Below are 20,660 nucleotides of genomic sequence, written 5' to 3'. Positions count from 1 at the left end.
AAATTTCAATAAATGACGGCGCACGAAATTTTATAAAAATGATGAAAACGAAATCAAAAATTCAGACACTATATAAAATGGCACGCGGGCTTTGGTCGGGTTGATCAGGCCCGCGCCTTTTTAAATAAGGAGCCCGAAGGCCCGCGCCTTTTTAAATAAGGCCCGGACTCACGTGAGTCCAGTCTCACGCAAAATGCTTTGTTGTTTCTAATCATTTCATTTGGCTTTTAACTTCTAAAATTCTCCAATCAAAGTTCTTCTAAGCTGGATTCTAAGTTTTTTTTTTATACATCTTAACATGAAATGACTAATAATCTTGTTTCTTTTACTTAGGGTCTGTTCTCATTGACTGAACTGAATATTTTATAAGAGAAGGAAATTAGGAGCTGAACTGAACTGAACTAAGCTAAACTGAACTAAGCTGAACTGAGCTGAGCTAAGATGAACTGAACTGAACTGAGCTGAGCTGAACTGAACTGAATTTCAACGTAAGAGAACAGACCCTTAGAACAAATGTAATGCATGTATGTGGAAGGTCAAATTTGCAATCAAACCAATTAGAAGCCTCGCTTTACCGGGTTAAACTCGCTCAATGAGATTAAACCTTGTAGCCTTGAGATTTGGTTTCAATACCAACTACGTGTACTTTCATAGGGAAAATCCTTACTTGGGTGAAAATCCTTACTTGTTAGTTATTAATGTCATATTTATTTAAGAGATAATATCACAAATATCTCAGGACATACTAAGCTTTTTCGATCATTTAGTCACTCTTTTCAATCAAGCAAGGAATCAGAACACTACGATGGTCACTACCATGGCATTTCAGTACAACTTTAAAGACCGTGCATCTGCATTTGAGCACCAAAGAATAATTGCATCAATAGAAATCTATGACTCAGACTATGTTTCGCGGTACAGCTGCGTGTGAAGTTGTTTAAATTTGTCTTTAAGCTTCTGAATCTGCATCACAAAACAGAACAACTTCATCAGCTTATCAAAAATCCAAATGGCAAGACCAGAATAATCACAAAAAAGCTTTAGGTGTTACTCGTTTCAGTTCAATCTCCATGTCCCGTTTGCGCTGGTCCAAAGAGCTTCTCAAACTAGCAACGTCAAACATGCTATCAACATTATCTTCAAACTTAGACAGGTCTTCACGCAAACGTTCAGGTAGCTTGTCTACTATTGGCATTAACAAAAAGCAGTTGAACTACAAATGCAGAGCAGCTTGTCAGTTTATTCAGATTGGTGCAGTTTGGTTTAAATTAAAGTGAGGTTCGTTTAGGAAAATGCCAAGCCATAAATTTGCAGTTGTGTTAAGGTTATACTGCACCATGAACGCATCAGTATAATTCATTAGAAGAGTTATACAATCATTTCAAACACAAATATCATATTCCTTCTTTTTTATCATCTTAAATACAGAAAATCAAATTTCTGTCAACCTAAATTTGAGTCCAAAGTTAAGAAATTATTATTACACATGTTCATCTATGGGCAATTTAAAGATTGTAAGGCAAGGCTCTGTTTTTCTTTTTTGCAATACTAGTCTTCAGTTAAAGGTTTTCTAATCAGCAAACATTAGTTTTCAGTCACGTAATTGAATAAAAACATTAGAAAATGACAAATATCAGTTTTTATCTATAAACAGTAAAAATAAACTTCATCAAGTAAAAATCAAGTGAAAATAGGCCCAAATACAACAGTTTACCATTTTCATGTGAAATTTCTTTCCAATGAAATTCATATAATCAATAATTATAGGGTACCTTTTTGGTAAAATGCTTAATACTATAAAACCATAATAGTCATGAGACTCTTATCTGTTGATAGGAAAGGGTAAATATCCCACCTTCTATTAGAAAAAGAGAGAAAATTAAAAAGGTGCAATAAGATGATATGAGAATGTTGAAAAAGGACACAAACCTTTAACTCTGCAGATGCCAAAAAGTACTCTTTTATCCCGTGAAATATTTGCTGTACTAGAGCATAGACAATTCTCTCAGATGAAGGAGCAAGTCTCCGGTTCCAAAGGGTGTTATCCAGCAGGTCAGCCAATCTTGTTTCTGTGAGCTGGGCAGACCCATTGGAGTCCATACCTGAGGGCAAGTGACTTGATTTTGCTGCCAGTTTGGGAGAGTTCTCTGGCTTTTCTTTTGGTGTTGAATCTAGAGAAAAATTAAGAGAATAGGTCTTCAATAAGGGAGTCAAACCTAAAATGAATCACCAGTAGGAGAGCCAGAATTCCTGGAAACTTCAAACCAGGATTACACTAATTACCACCAAGAACGGAAGCATCTGTCGCACTTGCACCAAAAGAATCCAGAAAATGACGTAAACCAGCCCGATTCTGCAGCCAAGATTTAAAAATCTCATGAATTGACAATAAAACCTAGGAGCAGCTTGTGAAAAAAAAAAAAAAAAAAAAAAAAAAAAAAAAAAAAAAAAAAAAAAATCCTTCAACACTAATCACTGTAACTTGAAGAGCTCTGTACAATAGATAAATTCATTGGTAGACTTTGTATTTAACTTGATCAACTCCTTTCATTACGTTGGATATGTTCTCTCAAGAAATGGGATGACAGAAGTAAGAGACAATGCTTACAAGTATGGCATCATATATGTGAAACTATGAGCCTAATCCAGCAATAAAAACACCACATTATAAAGAATAAAATCAATAAATTAATTTCTTCAATGCTAAAACAAGTCAGACCAAAAGTTTCTATCTGAACTTTGTAATAATCTATAACCACATACTACACGTTAATTATCGAAGTTCTTTGTAACAATCAACCGTGTGACACATTTCAACAATTTGACTATGTGTTCTACTCCATCTGAAGCATTTAGATTAATTTAATTCAACAACTATTAAAATTGGAGTCTGTTTCTGCAGAACACAAAAATACTAGTTCATGATCATATTACCTTGTTATGAAGAGACCAAGAAACATAGCGGGTTGTGCTCACCAGATCTTCCATACACCTATTGACAACAGAAAATTAAGCAAAAATAAGACTTTGGTGATATTGGTTTACTATGCACTAGCATTAAACAGCTAACATGCACATGAGCACACATGTTATTCTTAGGAGAGTTATATCATCATCAAATTTGACAGGAGATGACCATAAATTTCACATTTCTCCAATTAATTTAACAGCTCAGAAGCATAGATGCTAGTACATTGACCCTCAAAACAATTTTAATTTAAATAGATTTCCAAAAAGGGGGGGAATATTGGTGAAAACTCAGCATGAGTGTCAAGTCAATTTCTTGATTGAGGCTACACAAACTTCATCATGGTAATTACTATAGCAGATTGAGAAACTAAGTATGATGCCTTGAATGTTAATGCATACTTACTCCTTCATGCATCTTTTTGACTTTTTAAGCTATTCATATACTAAATTTGACCACATTTCAATTTAGTTACTGTTTGATTAATCTCAATTTAGTTACTAAGGGTCAAATTTGCGCGTTGGCAAGCGAAATATCAAAACAATGCATGTATGAAAAAACAGAGGAAGTAGGTCATCAATCAAATGAAAAGACACACAAGAACATTAAAAGAGGTTTCTCAACTAATTAAAGCTAAAGCCATTTTTATGCATAAGATCTTCAAAAACCCAAGAATTGCCCACCAAGAAACCAAATTTTAAATAATTGATAAATATTACTCCCGCTGTTTTTTCAAGTGCCCCATTGTGGTGTGTGCGGAGTTTTAGACAAAAGAGTAAAGTAATATATAATTTTAAGTGTGTTAAGGAATAAATCATTTTGAAATGTAAGATAAAAAATATGAATGGGCGACCACTGGGTAATGTGTGTGTGAGAGAGAGAGATATATTATAAAATGATAGCGGGGTCAAAAGAAAGAGAGAGAAATAATACATAACGTGAGTAGGTTTCTAAATTTGAAAATAGGGCACTTAAAAAAATGGCCACTTTTGGGAAGTAGGGCACTTGAAAAAAAAAACAGAGGAACTAACCATTATTTTGGAGCCTTGCAGGTATTGCAAAGTCAAGGCCAATACACACAATATCTTTAACATTAAAATTATGTAGTCCTAACTAGAGGCTAGATTCAGAGAGAAAAACGTAAAACCACAAAGTTGAATAAACATGCAACTACTATGACATCATAGTGAAATTATATTTCTTCTAACTACAATGACAGCGATACTGTTTCATTTTTGCTCAGAACAACAGCAACGAAGTTGCAACCTAATCAAGTGTCAACACTTTCTCCCAGGACTAGAGGTGACACAAAATAAAAATATCCATCGACGCCTAATTCACAGTTCTCAGCCTTGATATACTTCGCAACATCTATTCCCTTTGTAATTCAATTTACTAAACAACGAAAACAAAAAACCAGTGTGGCCCTACCAACTAGGGGATAAGCAAAAGTAGGAAGAAGAAACAGAGGACAAAAGGTATGTCCGAAAGTCTGAAACAATATATTAGACCATTGTCTTAAAGATCTCAAATGAGAGAAAAAGAACTAGCCATTAATATTGTATTATTGGGTTTAAAACACAAATGGATGCTTACTTTTCTCGGCATGATCTTTCAGTTGATTCTGCAAAATTGTTGAAGGCTGAATCAACACGACCCAGAAATACATCATTGCGGCTTAAATATTCACCATCTTTCTGCAAAGTGAAGTTCCATTAATCCTATTGGTGCTACAAATGAAAAAGAGAAAAAAAAACACACACGACTCATCAAGACAAAATTGCTAGAGCATTATAAACCATTACATAATTACATCAGAGAGACGATACCTGTAGAAGATAGATACATATAGGAAGCAATCTCTTGAGAATGTGCAAGAGCCTATGGCCCAACTGCAAGAAAAAAAATAATTTACTTGAGATCTAAGAGATCAAAAACTAATCTTATTTAAAAGCAAAGTCTACCAATCCTAGTGTAATACTCCCTCCATACTTTATTACTTACTCCATTTCTCAATGCACGGAGTTTAAGGAGAAATAGTAGAGAGTAACAAAATATGAAGGAAGAATAAAGTATGATAGTTGAGAAGAGAAGGAATATGGAAACGTTAAAGTATCATAGTTGGGGGGTCCATTAAAAAGAAAAAATTAGTAAAATACTGTGAAAGGTTTCCAAAAAAGGAAATGGAGCAATTAGTAAAATACGGCCGCAAAAGGAAAGTGGATCAAGTAATAAAATGCAGAGGGAGTAGGATACAACAGAATATATAGATGGCCGATAAAAAAAATGAGACAATCTCCACAAAATTATCAACAATAAATCAACAGTTAATCAAGCAATATAAAGAATGAACAACACATCATGCAGTTTGACCATTTAATGTTGTCGTCGAAAAGGCTCATAATGCAATCCATACCCTTATAACATTAGCTATAGCAAATCAACCATGATCCTTCGATGATAAAACATGATATGATTGTGATATCAATACTCTTACACTCAATCACCAAATTTTGTCTTATAAAACTTTTTCACAATAGCCCATTTATGCTTCTATGAATACGTATGTATTGCTACCACTTAACAACTCATGCCTACTAGACAATGTTTCAATTTACAACAAATTGATCTTGCCATCTTAGTAGCTGAGACATTAAACATTCAATTTACAACAAAGGGGTGACATGTCAATTAAAATGTCAAGGTAATTCAAAATTTCTTCATAATAGACCAGCTACTTATCTATTTAAGATATACTTCCTATGTTAGGTCGTTCAATTATTTTATGATCGTTGAGATGGGAATATTCTACATTATAACTATGCGGTGCATTATAATAATCTTGGGCCATTTAGAATTGGCTAAAGACATTTTGTGTTGCGTTAAACAAAATCTAGAATTCTCCTCAACCTACAATGTTGTTTATGCCTTGTTTTACTCCTATAAAACTTTTAAACTCTAAGTATTTATGTGTCAGTTCCACATAAGTCTTAATCTTATTTGTTTTTTATCATACATAAAGTATCTTTCTAAAAAGTTGTATTTTGGGGTTGAAAGTTTGAGTGAACTCTTAATAGGCTTTGAGCAAGCTTTGTATTGAAAGAGAGAATTGGAAGCGTAGTAGGTCAAGTACAGTTGGGGTTCTCACATTAAAGAACTTGAGATTTGAGTCGTTAGCTTGTAATAGATAGTTGCCCTATAACCATAAGGAGTCGAACTTAAAATCCTAAGTGGTCATTTAAATTACAAAAGATGGGTGATGTAGCTCATTGTTCATTAGGAGCATTATTTGCAAGGACGGAGATTCATATCCTTTTGCATTCCCTTTGCAGATAGTCCACTAGACATCATATGCCTAAATCTTTCTTTTGGGTAAGAAAGAGTGATGAAGTTTCCTAGAATATCCAAAATGTGGTGTAGGTGAAGCTTAATATCTTGTTATGAATTTTTAATCTGTTTCTTTAACAGACATGTATAGATAAGATATGAGACTATGGATGGCTAATTTTATAGGATCTTCTATTTGTCTTTCATTTCACCACCACCATCAAGAAACACAATATTGTCAATCTTCCATAGCTAAGATCCCAAAGTAGGTGATAGATTTTATTTGGGTACAGAATGTATGGGGCACCAAGACTACGGATAGGGAGCTAATTGTATTTACATTGTTTGCAATGAATAGGCTATTTGATTTGGTTGGGATACACTGGATTAATCCTATTTATATTAGCTGGACTATGGAGTTAATAATGCAAAACGGTATAATGATTTGTGGCACATTTTTATTTATTTTTTTATTTTTTTATTTCCCCATTATGGGGGTGCTTTAAAATTGACAAGCATAAAATGATTTTCCATGGTAAGGACTAAGGAGTCTTTTTTTGGTTACTTCTCATGGAAACAATTGGTAAATGTAGTCTCTCATTGGGTAGTGGTGTTCAATTCTGTTGTTTTGTGAGCTAAGTTCAGTTTTCATTTTGCTAGTATTAGTGGTCAAGTTCTACTGCTCAAGTTTGTGTACTTGGTTTTTTTTTTTTTTTAATGGGCATTCAATGAAAATTATTTTCTTATAACAAATAAACATAAAACAATCAAGACATCTCTTTTCCTCAAAACCTAAATCGGTTTTAACACGTTTACTGTAGATAGAACTAGGAATAAATAAATAAAAAAATCAAAATTTTTAAAGATACGCATGAATAAAATGAAAGCCTGCAAATCATGCTGGGGACTCTTCTATGTGTCTAGGTGCCACACTGCCACCACAATACACATCAATCCATTACACATTACCTGGCTTTTTTTTTTTTTTTTTTTTTTTTTAAAACAGGCATATTACCTGTTATTGATCTATATAGAACATTTTCTTATGCAACTTTTAGTCTCATTTACTTATTTTCTAACTCCACTTTTCACTCGCGCATCAGTCCCACAAATTCATTGTACTGTATTACTAGAAACAAAAATAAAGGGGGCCCTATTAATCATAAATCATTACTTCGAAAATTTCCGCTCTAATCTGGATTGAATACTATTATAGAAATAGATTTACTTGGATTGAGAAATTATAGATTTGGTAGATTTTAATTTTCTAATCCTCTATTTCACTCCTCGTTTGCTAGAAATTTGTTGGAATTGCTAGCTAACATAAGAATATTTTATAAAATTCACAGGACAAAGGGAAAAACCTTATAAGCACACCCCCCCCCCCTCTTTTTTTTTTTTTTTTTTTTTTTAAAGAAGCCCCACCAGATGCTTTTCCAGTTATCTCCTCCCTTGAGGCAAAATGAACTTTTACATCACAGCACTAGAAACATTCTAAATTATAATTAGCATTTACCTGATGAAGAAAAGGTTCAAAAGTGTCACGAGCCTTGGAAACAGCTATCACGCAAGCTGTCCTGTAAAGGGGTTAAGCATAAACAAATCGTGATGAACACACAACCTCATTCTGTTACATGCAACACCATGTGCAGCTGTTAATAGTTATGCTATATATGTGCTATTTTTATGCAAACTTGAAATAATTATCAAAGAAGCAGAGCATACACTTGTAAAGATTCCAATACAAATATAGACCACCCAATACCAACTTTTAGGCCCTAATATCTTCACCTTATTCGAGGCCGCAGAAGGTATTCTACCATGCACTATTGTGACGAAGGCAGCTGAACATGCATGCCTCTTTGTGCATGTTATAGCTCACTTCACTTAGCTCTTCAGAGGTATTTTTATTGCCGGCTAGTTTTGCCCAAGACCTAAGGTCGTTTTGGGTGTGCTTTTTATAACGAAGGCAGGACGCGTACAAGTAAATATAATAAAGATGAAGTTAATGCTTGGAATCTACCAAAAGGTCCTACCAAAGTACCGTACAATGGTACAATACACTACAACACTTCTTTCTTACTCAAAAACTCAATCTTCCCTTATTTTTTCGTATTTCTTTTTCTGAAAAAAATTCATTTATTTTCCTTCTTCCTTTATTTTAAAAAAATTTTAGGGAAGTTTTAAAACTTTCCTCCTTTTATTTATGAGGAATTTTTATATCTCCTTCTTTATTTTTATTTTTTTTTTCTTTTTGGGGAATTTTCAATTTAGCACTTTCCTCTTTTTTATTTCTTTTTAGGGAAGTTTCAAAACTTGCACCACTTTTTACTTCCTCTCTTTTTTTTTTTTTTTTTTTTTTTTTTCTCTCTCTCTCTTTGGGGAATTTTCAAAACTTGCTCCATTTTTTTTGTTTTTCCTTTAGGAAATTTCAAAATTGTCCATACAATTTTATTCCACTTTTTTTTTTTTAATGTTTTTTCTTTTTCAAGAGAAAGTCAAAACCCTCCACTTATTCTTATAAAAAAATAAATAAAAAAAACCCCTCCACTTATGATAAAAAATACAGAAATTTTTTGCGTTAACTATACACAATCACACACAAATAGTCACATTTGCAAACACTAATGCATACGATAAATGAACAATAAATTAATGAACGTACATAATGTGAATCGAGTCAATAAAATGTACAAGTAATCATAGTCATGTGTCTAAGTCATCACAATACAAAAATGAAATCCTTCGATAAAAAATCTCATAATGACTTCAACGAGTTAACAGCTATGAAATCTGAGTCCTAACTCAGACGAGGAAGTGACACACCAAAGATCCCCTATATCATCCGAGTGCGTAGAGTCGCGTCCACGCCCAATTCTACACCTCCATCAGTAGTCACTGCAATGATGGGCCCTAACCAACCCGCAAACTGTGTATCATCAACTCCAAACTGCTGAGACAACAGCTACCAAGGATTATGCACCGTGGTTGAGGCATCAACGACGAACTTAGACCCAACGTAGATTGAAGATCATCTTTTGGAGGCTCTAGAGGGCCATAGACACGCCTAGGATTCCTATCCAAAGATTATGGATCTGGTATGTTTTTCGAGTGATGTTATGTTTGTTTTACTTACCGTTGTATGTTACCGACTTGATACTTTTGTTCATAGCTTCCTCGTGAAAACGTGATGAAGCTACTGAACATCACTGGCACTTGCAACTTGCAAGTGCAATCTCGTCAAGTTGCGCCGTCAGATGACATGTCGTAATAGCCGGACGACGTCCGAGAAGTATTACTTCGCTGCTAACTCGTCCGAGTCATTCTCAGGAGTCATTCTCAAGACCGAGGGATTTCACTTTGTACTGTGATGACTTGACACTTGACTATGATTATGACTATGACTACTTGTATACTTCATATTTTATTGACTCGATTCACATTATGTAAGTTTATTTATTTATTGCTCATTTATTGTATGCATTAGTGTATGCAACTGTGATTGTTTATGTGTGATTGTGTTTAGTATAGTCAATGCAAAAAAAATTCCGTAATTTTTTATCCTAAGTGAAAGGTACCGACTTTCTTCCGAAAAAGAAAATAAAACAAAAATGGAATAAAATTGTGAAAAAGAAAATACACTAAAAATGGAATAAAATTGTATGGACGGCTATGTTACATTGACACGGGTAGGGGTATCCGATATTGTTACAGATCCGAGTGTCTGATACGTCAATTTTCAAATATTAAGGACATGGGATACCGTCTTAACTTGGGACACGGGTACGGATACGGGCATATGGAAATAACTTTTTTTAAGAAAATGGATGATTAGTAGTGTGGAAATTGGGGAAGCCGGATTATCTTTTACCGTGTGGAGTAGTAAACTTGTATTGTATGTGAGCAGTAATTAAATACTTGTAAGTGGGAATGGGTGGGTCACGTGGGATAGATTGTGTAAAGGGGTTAAAGAAGTGGTGGGGTCAAGTTTAAAGGTCAAATTCAAGGTTAAAAGTATCCAACCTACCCCATTTGTATAAAATTAAAAAAAAAACTTTTTATTTGGCCAAAGACGGAAAGATCTGCTCGACTATTATGGAGGATAGCGCAACCCTCGGCGGAAAAGTATACAAGGAGCTTAAAGTATGTGTTTTTTTCTTATATCTTTACCATGAAAATCCTTTTCAAGACGACATTGTCGCACCTGAGAGCAAGTGGATTTCATACCCAGATCCGTGTCGGGGTATGATGGCAATTTTTCCGTGTCCAAGTAACACAGATAGACGGTTTTGAAATATTCCCGAAAAGGAAAAAAAAATGGAGCAAGTTTTAAACTTCCCCAAAGAGAAAAAAAGAAATAAAAAATGGAGCAAGCTTTAAAACTTCCTATAAAAGAATTAAAATGAAGAAATTGTTAAATTGAAAATTCCCTAAAAAGAAATTAAAGAAGGAAATTTTTAAATCCTCCATAAATAAAAGAAATTAGGGAGGAAAGTTTAAAAACTACCCCAAATATGAAAAAGTAGAACGCTAAACGCCGCCTTCATTTTACATATTAATGCCCACATTTTAATTTGATCAGACCATTTTGCCCCTCTCATTTTCACTCTCAATTTCATTGCAACTCTGAATTCTCTCCATTGAAACTTTTAAGTTTCTTATGATCTTTCTCCTCCATCGAAGCAAGCTTATGAGCTTTCTCATCCATTGAAGCATCCTCCATTAAAGTGGACTTACGAGCTTTCTCCTTCAATGCAGATCCCTTTCTCAACTAACTCCACCATTGAAGCACCACCATCTCCACACCAACCACTAACCCCTTCGCCCTCACTATTTCCACATCAACCACCACCACTAACACCAACAGCCACTAGGACGACAGGCCACCATCACCACCACCATCACGAAGTTGTTTTTTTTAAACGCCCAAATATATTTTAACGAGCAGGTGAATACGCATAGTTTTTTTCATTCTCGCTTGTAGGTTACGAAATATCTAGGCGTTTCCACCTTAGGGTATCAAAATTTTTGGCGTTTTTCAGCCACCATCAAAAACTCCTCCGCAGTTCGCACCCCCACTTAGTTTCACTACCTCTAATTTTTACAAATGGTTCAATGGGAGCAAGAATTTCAAAGAACATTATTTAGAACAAACTTTAAACTCCTAACTTGTTTTTGTTATTTAAAGATTTCTACTTTCTAGAGTCCATATTTCAATCATATAATGCGAATTGAAATGCAGGAATAATTTTGTTGTTATGTGTTAATTTTGTCATATTGATTGTTGTGATATTTTGGGAATTTTGTATAATGTATTACTGTGTTAGGATGATTATGTGCTCAATGGATGAAAGCTCATAAGCCACCTTTAATGGAGAATTCAAAAGTGATGGTTGGGTGAGAATGAGAAGGAAGGGGAGGAGGGGGGCAAAATGGTCCACTTTAAGTAAAAATGGGGGCGTTAGTATATAAAATGAGGGTGACGTTTAATAACACCCATGAAAAAAGGAAGAAAGGTAAGAAATGAAAATTTTTGAGAAAAAGAAATCCAAAAAAAAGGAAGATTGAGTTTTGGAGCTGGAAATAAGTGTCGAGCCATGGTGTAGTATATCGTTGTACGGTACTTTGTACCATGTCACGATACTTGTATTGTGACACGATGTTTTGTGCTGTGGCGCGTTACGTAATGGCATGTCACGATACAACTTGCCTAAATCCTGCACTAGTTTTCGCGATTTTTGGACCTTTTTGGCTTATAAAAATCATCCAAATTGTCTTGATTAGCATAATTACGAAACAAAAATCTTTATGTAGTGTTTGGATTCAAGTATTTAATTTCAAATCTGGAATTTGAAATCTGTAATTTCAATTACTTACATTTAATTCCAAATTATCTGTTTGGGAAACTTGGAATTTCGAGTAAATCATTTCAAGTTTACTTAGCATGACCATCTCTACTTAATTAACTCTTCCCTTACATTTCTCTATTTTCTCTCTCTTCCCTTACATTTCCCCTTCCCATTCTCTTTCCTTCTCTACTATTCATCCTAAATCCCAAATTATCGACCAAAATTATGGAAAAAATAGGTCCCTAGATATGCATGTCTTTTGATTTCTCCTTTTGTTAAACTCAATTTTTTCCAGATTTTAGTTTATGAATTTTGAGATTATGTTGCCATTGTTGGAAGGTGAAGGTGGCATCTATGAAGGTTGCCGATGCGATGGAGAACGTTTATAGTGGATAAGAGAGAGAAAGTTAGCCATTATTAATGGTGACAAAAGATCGAGTAGTCGGCAACCGTTTTACAATGATTAGGAAAATCAAAATGAGGAAGATAAGTAGAGAATGGTTTAAAGAATTTGAAATGCCATCAATTGATATTGAATTTCAAATTCTATAAACTGAACTTGATTATTGAAGGCTAGAATTTCAGTCAAATCCAAATGCAAATTCTCATAATTCCCAAACAGGTTATTTGGGACAAATCCATCATTTGAAATGAAATGATGGTTTCCAAACAAGCCATTAAGGATTTCATGTTTCAATAATAATGTCTCAAGAATTCGATAACATAATCCGAGATTGGTCGTTCAAGGTCCTTTTCTACAATTTATACTTGAAATCAGGTCACAAAGGTTCTTTTTGATAAATTTTGCCAAAAAAAATTAACTTTGATCTAGTATGATATTTACAGAAAAGTAAATATTGCTTAAATAAGAATGAATCAATCCTAGCTCCTTCACAAAGTATACAGACTAAGGTTCTGTTTAGTTCACCTTATTTTTGTTAATTTGATCTAATTGTTTTATTTAACTAAATTTTGACCTTATATGTACGCTAATGTATAAGGAAAAAATGCATCAAGTGAGGTCTTGTTAAGTTTGTAATTATGAGTATTTAATTAATATAAATTTTCATAATTTTTTTTTTAATAAACTTAAAAATATCTAGTGATATAAAATTGCACATAAACTGATTAAGTATGTCAAAACTTAATTTTCTCATCTGATCTAATTTTTTCTGATGTGATATAAATTAAGTAAAAATAAGGGTGAACTAAACATAGCCTACGTTGGAAGAAAACAAAAAAAAATGACAACCAAGAAAAACATCACAATTTAAACCGGAGGAGATACATAGACTTCAAGTCTTCAATTTTAAATAAAATCATAAAAATGCACTCCCAACATGATTGTTCTATTAAAGGAGGAAAGTAAATAACGTAAATAATTTGAGAATAGAAGTGGTCAAAATCAAAGTTAACATTGCATTTAAATAATACAGTTTTGCAATTTAAGAAAAATATAAATACCTTGAATAGTTTGTTCCATCATGAATATCTTCGACCCCACAGGCATTAACAATTTCTTCACGTGTGATTTGGGGACATTTAGTTCCTCCTACCACAAATCGGAATTCCGCCATAGCACGATGATATTGTGCACCTCCATAGAGACGCATTCCTGCATTCTATATAAACCTTCAATTATTTAGCTGGATGAAGGCAATCAACACAAAGAAGCTAAAATGAATTGCACAGATCCTAAGCTCATTTCTCAGCAAAAGGCTGCCAATAGACCTAATAACAGACCTAGTATGCTGCTTGAGCTGCAAATAGAAGGCTAGAAGCTAAAACAATCCAGCAAGAAATAATACTAAGTTCTATTATTTTCTCCAGCCTTCTGATTATCAGATAATTACCATATCTACGGAAACTGTGACACTATTCGAAATTCCATGGAACGTGCAAAGCTATGAAAAAGTCAAATCCAAATCATAGGTATGCAAGTTTTTTTAACTTACAGGTATTAACTTTGGCGGAAACTGAAGACCATCAGGACCAGTGAATGCACCTCCATTCACTCTCTCATCTTGGAGTGTCTCCCCTAAAAGCAGCACAATATGACCAAATCAGAAGCTTCAGATGATGCCTTGCACAGGTCGCTGTTGGGTTTATAAGTTTTCTTTTAAGAATAATATTTAGACATCACTTACCAAACTTATCTGGTGGGGCTACAATGGATCCTTTCAATAGCAATGATAACTGCAAAACATACATGTAAAACAATCAAACTGGATGATATGTGACAACTAAATCATTTCAAGTTTTCAACAAGAATCACTTTCACCAACTCCAGTTGATCATTCTGGTCTACATTCTTTAGATTGTACTGATAGCATCTTCGATAATTACACTCTCATGTGTACAACAAAGGTTCACATTTACCGCCTTGAAAGGCTCAAGGTTGCCAGAAATACATAGCACTATTTCAATATCCTGATATCAATCTTGAGCAATGACGATTTGCTATCATGTTACTTATGAAACAAGTTGCGGCAAACAAGCCTCCCAGCATGAAGAATAATAGAGAGATAGCATGGAGAAAGAAATCTGCATAATTGAAAGGACCATCTAGGTTGTACAAGACAAGCAACAAGAAAGAATGACAATGGCTTAAAAAAATTTAAGACAAAGCTCGACCCAAATAGTTTCAAAAGCACAAAAACAGACAGCAACTAGAGAATATTCACAAATATTAGTAATTAATAAAATAAATGGAAAAAAAATATTGCTCGTGCATCGAGCCAAGATACTGCATACTCACTATTGTAGCAGAGTGGAAAATTTATAAACTAGATGTAGAATTTTCTTTCCTCGATAAAAATCGTAAAGAAGACATTCATGTCAAAAAAAAAAACCCCAGAAGTTGGGTCAAAGAAAAAGAAGATATAGTCATAAAAAAAAATAGCTTTACATGAACATGATCAGGCTCTAAAGAATGGTATAGTCAAAATTGATGAATAATATTAGCAACAATGATTTAGGAGGAGTCCTAGTGAATCTGTCATATGTCAGGGACTTAAGTTTATTATTCATCCTCTTATGTGGCTGACGCTGACCACAATATTCCTAAAAGATACCAGATATAATTACAACATTCAAGAGAAACAGGATAAATCAGTTTGAAATCACAGCTCTTGGAGGAATGAATTACTTTCTTGGTATCAAGAGTGAGAATAGATTAGGCAACAAGACCATGAAAAAGTATAGCATAGAAATTTGCAAGTTAATTTCAAGCTTCAACAAATATGCCTCAAATTAAAAATGATGGAAAGATCATGACTCAAGCAGGGCAGAACTGTAAAAGCATGACTCTGGAAGCTTACTGTATCTAAAAGCCATAAGGTTAAATATATGACATGCAACAAGTATGAACCAACATCTAATACACCAGCAAGCAGTAAAGGGGGCTATTCACTATCCGAGAGAAATGTCTAAAAACAACGAACTCTTCATCATTACTTTCCTCCATCATTCATGAGCTTCGTAATTTTCCTCTTTCAATATTTTTACTATTCTAACTCTAAAAGGCCTGAATAAAACAGTTACTGAGAACACTAAAGGTAAGGATGGTAAAGGCTGATAACTCGGAAGGAAATAGAATTTACTGCTCATTGTTATTAATACAAAATATTATGTCTTAAACTGATTATGATAACACTAAAAATTAATCACACAATTATCATAATTACACATTTCTCCTGCAAATCAAAAAGTCCAGATCAGAGTTGTTAATGTATTCATACTGTCATACATATAATGAACCAATTAGGGAAGGTTTAAGTAACGGAATAAACATAAAACCTTAGTAAGGAACTGATCATGAAAGTGCCTTCCTTTCTCCTTTAAATTTACTTCATTCAACATACTGCATACAAAAAAAAAATTAAAAAAAATTTTAAAAAAAATTAGGAATTAACCAATATGAGATGTTGGATCAGCTAGAGTACATAAACGAATATAAATAGCACAGAATCACATATTTGTATTGAAATATGACAGGAACAGTAAAACAGAAGGTCCCAGCCTCCTAGGATGAGCAAAGGGATGTCATTAATAGCAGATTAGGGTGCTGTAGAGGAGCACTGAGCATAATAGAGCTGCATCACCCTCAAAGCTCTATGTTTCTCGCATTCTAGTTCAATTTTAATGGGCTTTGTAGGTGTGCTCAAATCTTGCTGCCCCTATGCAGAGAACTGTCAGTCCTCCAAGCTCAGAAATAAGAGGAAGGGTGCATCATGTAGCCATCAATAACCTACCACTTTGTCAGTCTTCCCACCTATAAGGCTATATTCATATAGTAGTTCATCAAAACAACACAAAATAGCAGCACTCTGTATTATGTATTAGGTTTATGACAAATAGCTGAGACTCTGAGAATCTAAGACTCTGGTGGATCTTTCCTGTGAGGAAAAGACAACAATTCCACCAGCACAAGTCTCATCCAAACTCTAAGTTTAAATGTGCTTGGATAACAATAACACAGCAATGATGACTTTAAGACATACTTCTCACCTTGTCCTCCACAGGAACCTCATATGAAACTTGAGGCACTAGGAAATTGCTAATGGATCACGCTTAGGAAATCATCATACTGCACTCCTCCCTTCACTTTATGGAAAAAGGAGAAAGGTGTAGCTATTATGCCAAAGGGGGTCTACTATAGTTGATGTGTGGTCATGTCACAGCTTTGCACATGTATTAGATTGGAAAATAAAACACTATTACATAACAAACAAACATTTATCCAATCAGATACATAATTGTTGCAACTTCAGAAAAACTAAACTAGTTAAGGGAGCTGTAACAGAATTTAAAATTTAATAATAGCAGAAGTTTTACACCACTTGAAGATGGTTAAACGCCAATAGAAGGCACAACAACTCCTGATTTCCAGTAAATGAATTTCCTAAGATCACTGCTCAAGGCACAAGTAATGACAAGACGTGTATTGACTGCTAACCTGAATTCTTCATCAATTTCATTCAAATGCCGTGTTGCATTTCGATGCTCTTTCTCAAGAAGTGGAATAATCAACGGAACACTATTTATGTACCTGTATACAGATTAATGTCAGACACCAGATGATAAAATTTAAAAGCTATAATATGATTAGAGTTTAAACAATAAAATCACTAACCTCTTCTGTAGCAACTCTTCTAAAAACAGTCTCAAGCTACTTATGCCTATTCTGCTCCTTTCTTGCTTTGACAGTGTCCTTCCTAGTTTCTCCTCCAAACAAGAAATATCTTCCACCTCTCTCAAGCTAATAGCCTGTGCAGTTTAGTAAGCAAATCATTGAAATTAGGTGAGCAGAGCTATTAAAAAGAATGCATCCCCACTCCACTCCAAAATCAGTGGAACAATCTAAGAAATTTGTTAAGCACCTTGGCTGGTTCAAGAACATGGCCAAAGCACATGGACCATCCAAAATATGAATGGCAAATTAGGAACTTAATAAAGGATAGCTCATACAAAACACTTACAAGTATAGAATTAAATGTCAACTATTAAAAACCAGATCTATATGTAAATAGATTTAATAAACAAAAATATTTAATATACATGAAACAATTTTCTGGACCTGCTTAAACAGTACACTACTAAATATGAAACTCCAAATCAGAACCAGCTTGAGAAGTGATCATTGATGTGAGGAAAAAACATTATATGTTGGCAGGTGAGAACTTTAGAAGTGCCAGGGCAGGATCATTGGATGGGGAAAAATCATTTTTAGTTGTACATATCACAACAGGCAATGATAGAAAAATCAAACCATTTGCAGACATTCTGAAAAAGTTTTACAAAAAATAAAAAAGATAATAATATTAATAATAATATAATAACAATAACAGTAATAGTAACAATAAAAATAACAATTTAATAATAATAACCTTCTTAAACTCATCATTTAATCTGTAAACAGAATCAGGGGATGAACCCACTCTCCCAGAAGGTACTGATGTGAAAAATGGAGAGTCACCCAATATGAAACCATCTAGGGTACAAGCTGGTGGAGAGAGGAAAACTTCAACATCAGAAGCACGTGCAAATTGTGGTATTTTTGTATCAAGCTTTGTTGATACAATTACAGTCCTTGAAAGCTCTGAATCAACCTGTATGCATTTAATCATCAAAGAATATTATTCAGTACAGAATCAATAATTATGTTCAAGTACTTCGCATGGATGATGTAAAACCATATCAGTGCACAAGCAGTTTGACAGTGCACTAATATTCTTCAAGACTTTAATGTAGAAAGATATCCATTAACAAGATCTTGCTAAGAAATGAATAATAGTTATCTAGAAAAAAAAAAAACCTCTAATACATACTTGCATTACTACCCTTCTCGTAGTCGCAATGCTCCAATCACTACAGTCTTCGAGGCATAATATTATGTACTCCTTGTGCTGCATTTTAGCCCGAACCAGTGACTCAACAGCTGCAGCTTGAGCCTGTCAAAGATCATCATCACCAATCAATTTGAAGAAAATACAGAGATCTAACTCTTATTGGCCAGATGATGGACCTGCAACGAATGAATCTTTCGAGCTGGAGCTGGAGCAATGAGACCTGGAGTATCTATAATGGTGAGGTTCGGACAGTACTTATATTCTACTTTAATGATTATTTCTTTAGATGAGAACTGGCATGGCTCACTCTCCAGCCTCATGTTCTCCGCTTCAATGAATGCCTGCAAAAGTAAAAATAATTAAGCTACTCATATGACCAATATGTCAAAACCTCAAACCAGGATCCTACAGTCTGAGATGCAGGGCAACAACTGCTACTCTAGTCGGCAGTAGCCAGCCATATATAAGTATGTAACAACTAAAAATCATAGAAACAGCAATTCAATGTTGCAGTGACTCCCATAGTCGCACAATCCCATAGCTTCTTTTGGAAAACAGACAGCTTAAACCGGGTCCTATTGATTTAACCCAATCATATACAAGCAGGATACAGCAACCAAGAGTAGTTAATCCCCGTCATAGTAACAATATCCATACTTTCAATTAGCACGATACCATCCCCCCCAAAATCTATCATCAAGTATGAACTGAAATGGGTAATGGTGTGTCTCGCATGAGTGAAGATTGACATGTGTCAAAGCCAGACATATTCTTCACTAGCTTACATATGAAATGAAAACATGGTAAACAATTATAAACTCTTCAAAAGGACAAAATATTACAGAAAAAAATACTCCGTAAATTGTTTCTTGAAAGAAATACAAAACAAATGAAGAAAAGTTAATGCAGCTTTCAGGCAGCAAGCAAAATAAATTTTGACAAAAACTATATTGCATTTACTAAGATTAAAATCTCAATAAACAGCACTAGCATTTGTTCATATTGAAGCCAAAAAAAAAATATATATATATATATATATATATATATATATCTTTTAGAAAACTCTCCCACACATATGTCAACAGCATAGCGATTCGTACTATCAGAAAAGTTTGGCATTACACAACAAGCCTTCTGGCAAAGCAACTTCTCATTATGCTCCCCAAACTAAAGCAACTCATATACAATCACAAATAAGAATCATTTAGGAAATTATGCTTCAAACATGTACATTATAACATAAAATTCACTGCATTACAAAAGGCAATAAAAACCCAAATGAATAACACATGCACTAAACTCATCCATCCACAAACCCTCCTAAAAAATGGAAACACCCAGTTCCATGTTCAAAATTATGATATAATTCATTAAACAACCCGAAATCGACACGAAACCAAACACAATCACGACCCACTTACCCAAATTGCCACCACTAAAATCCAATCACAGACAAACCCTCATCAAAATATAAACAATAAAACACCGCCATCCAAAATTCCAACACATTACAAAATTATAAGTCAATGAACAACCAAAATAAACCTGAATTGCTTCAAGAGACTTCTGATCAACAACAGCAGAATCAGAATCATTGACAAGAAAACAAAGAGGGGATTCACAATCAGGGTTATACTTCATGTGAAGAGTAATGGGTCTTCGAGTTTTGGTCCCACCACCAACATGATTAAATTGAAACCCCATTAAAGCTTCAACCAAAGCACTCTTTCCATCAGTTTGATGACCCACAACAAGAATTGCAGGAGCTTCAAATGGGGTTGAGGATTCTTGTGCTAAACCATGAAGTTCATTGAATGCTTCATATAATCTCCATTGTTCCTCCATTTTTTCTCTCTCTTTGACTCCTGGTGCTGCTGCTTTTTCCTCCATTGTTGCGCAAAAAGCTTGGTTGTAATTTTGTGTGAAAGTAATTTGAGTGTTGTAGCAGAGTAGCAGGAATACGAAATATTGGATTTTGTCTTTTTTGAACCTGTTTTGAGGGAAAGGGCTTCATTTAGGAAAAGGAGGTATCACGTCACGTGTAAACGTGTGGTAGTCTGTAGTTTTAAATACTTCCTCCGTTTTTCGAGAAAGACGGGTACCCGTAGTACTAACGGTTTGGATACCCGACAATCAAAATCACTAAAAGTGATACCCATAATCGGA

General features: G+C 34.3%; 1 protein-coding gene across 1 annotated transcript; it reads right to left on the bottom strand.

The window, feature by feature from the left end:
• Positions 1-663: 663 nt before the first annotated feature.
• Positions 664-20,504, bottom strand: LOC110716742 (dynamin-like protein ARC5). Its single transcript, XM_021895375.1, has 18 exons — positions 20,040-20,504; positions 18,671-18,835; positions 18,474-18,596; positions 18,033-18,254; positions 17,279-17,412; positions 17,102-17,194; positions 15,943-16,006; positions 14,292-14,340; positions 14,100-14,182; positions 13,609-13,766; positions 7,812-7,872; positions 4,798-4,860; positions 4,565-4,665; positions 2,935-2,992; positions 2,284-2,353; positions 1,930-2,171; positions 1,052-1,213; positions 664-963 (listed from the first exon to the last, which is right to left on the bottom strand). The coding sequence occupies exons 1-18, from the start codon at positions 20,382-20,384 to the stop codon at positions 904-906; spliced, it is 2,253 nt and encodes a 750-aa protein (XP_021751067.1). The 5' UTR covers positions 20,385-20,504; the 3' UTR covers positions 664-903.
• Positions 20,505-20,660: the final 156 nt, after the last annotated feature.

This window comes from Chenopodium quinoa, unplaced genomic scaffold, assembly GCF_001683475.1.
Source record: "Chenopodium quinoa cultivar QQ74 unplaced genomic scaffold, ASM168347v1, whole genome shotgun sequence".
Lineage (NCBI taxonomy): Eukaryota > Viridiplantae > Streptophyta > Magnoliopsida > Caryophyllales > Amaranthaceae > Chenopodium > Chenopodium quinoa.
Note: the sequence above shows the minus strand (reverse complement) of the source record. Positions and strands in the feature narration are given on the sequence as shown.

Excerpts from the sequence above, each read along its gene's own strand:
- LOC110716742 (XM_021895375.1), bottom strand. The coding sequence starts at position 20,384 with ATGGAGGAAAAAGCAGCAGCACCAGGAGTCAAAGAGAGAGAAAAAATG. Across the intron at positions 16,007-17,101 it reads GAAATTGATGAAGAATTCAG|TATGTTGAATGAAGTAAATT; the intron begins GTTAGCAGTCAA and ends TTTTGTATGCAG. Across the intron at positions 2,993-4,564 it reads GAAAGATCATGCCGAGAAAA|GTGTATGGAAGATCTGGTGA; the intron begins GTAAGCATCCAT and ends TGTTGTCAATAG.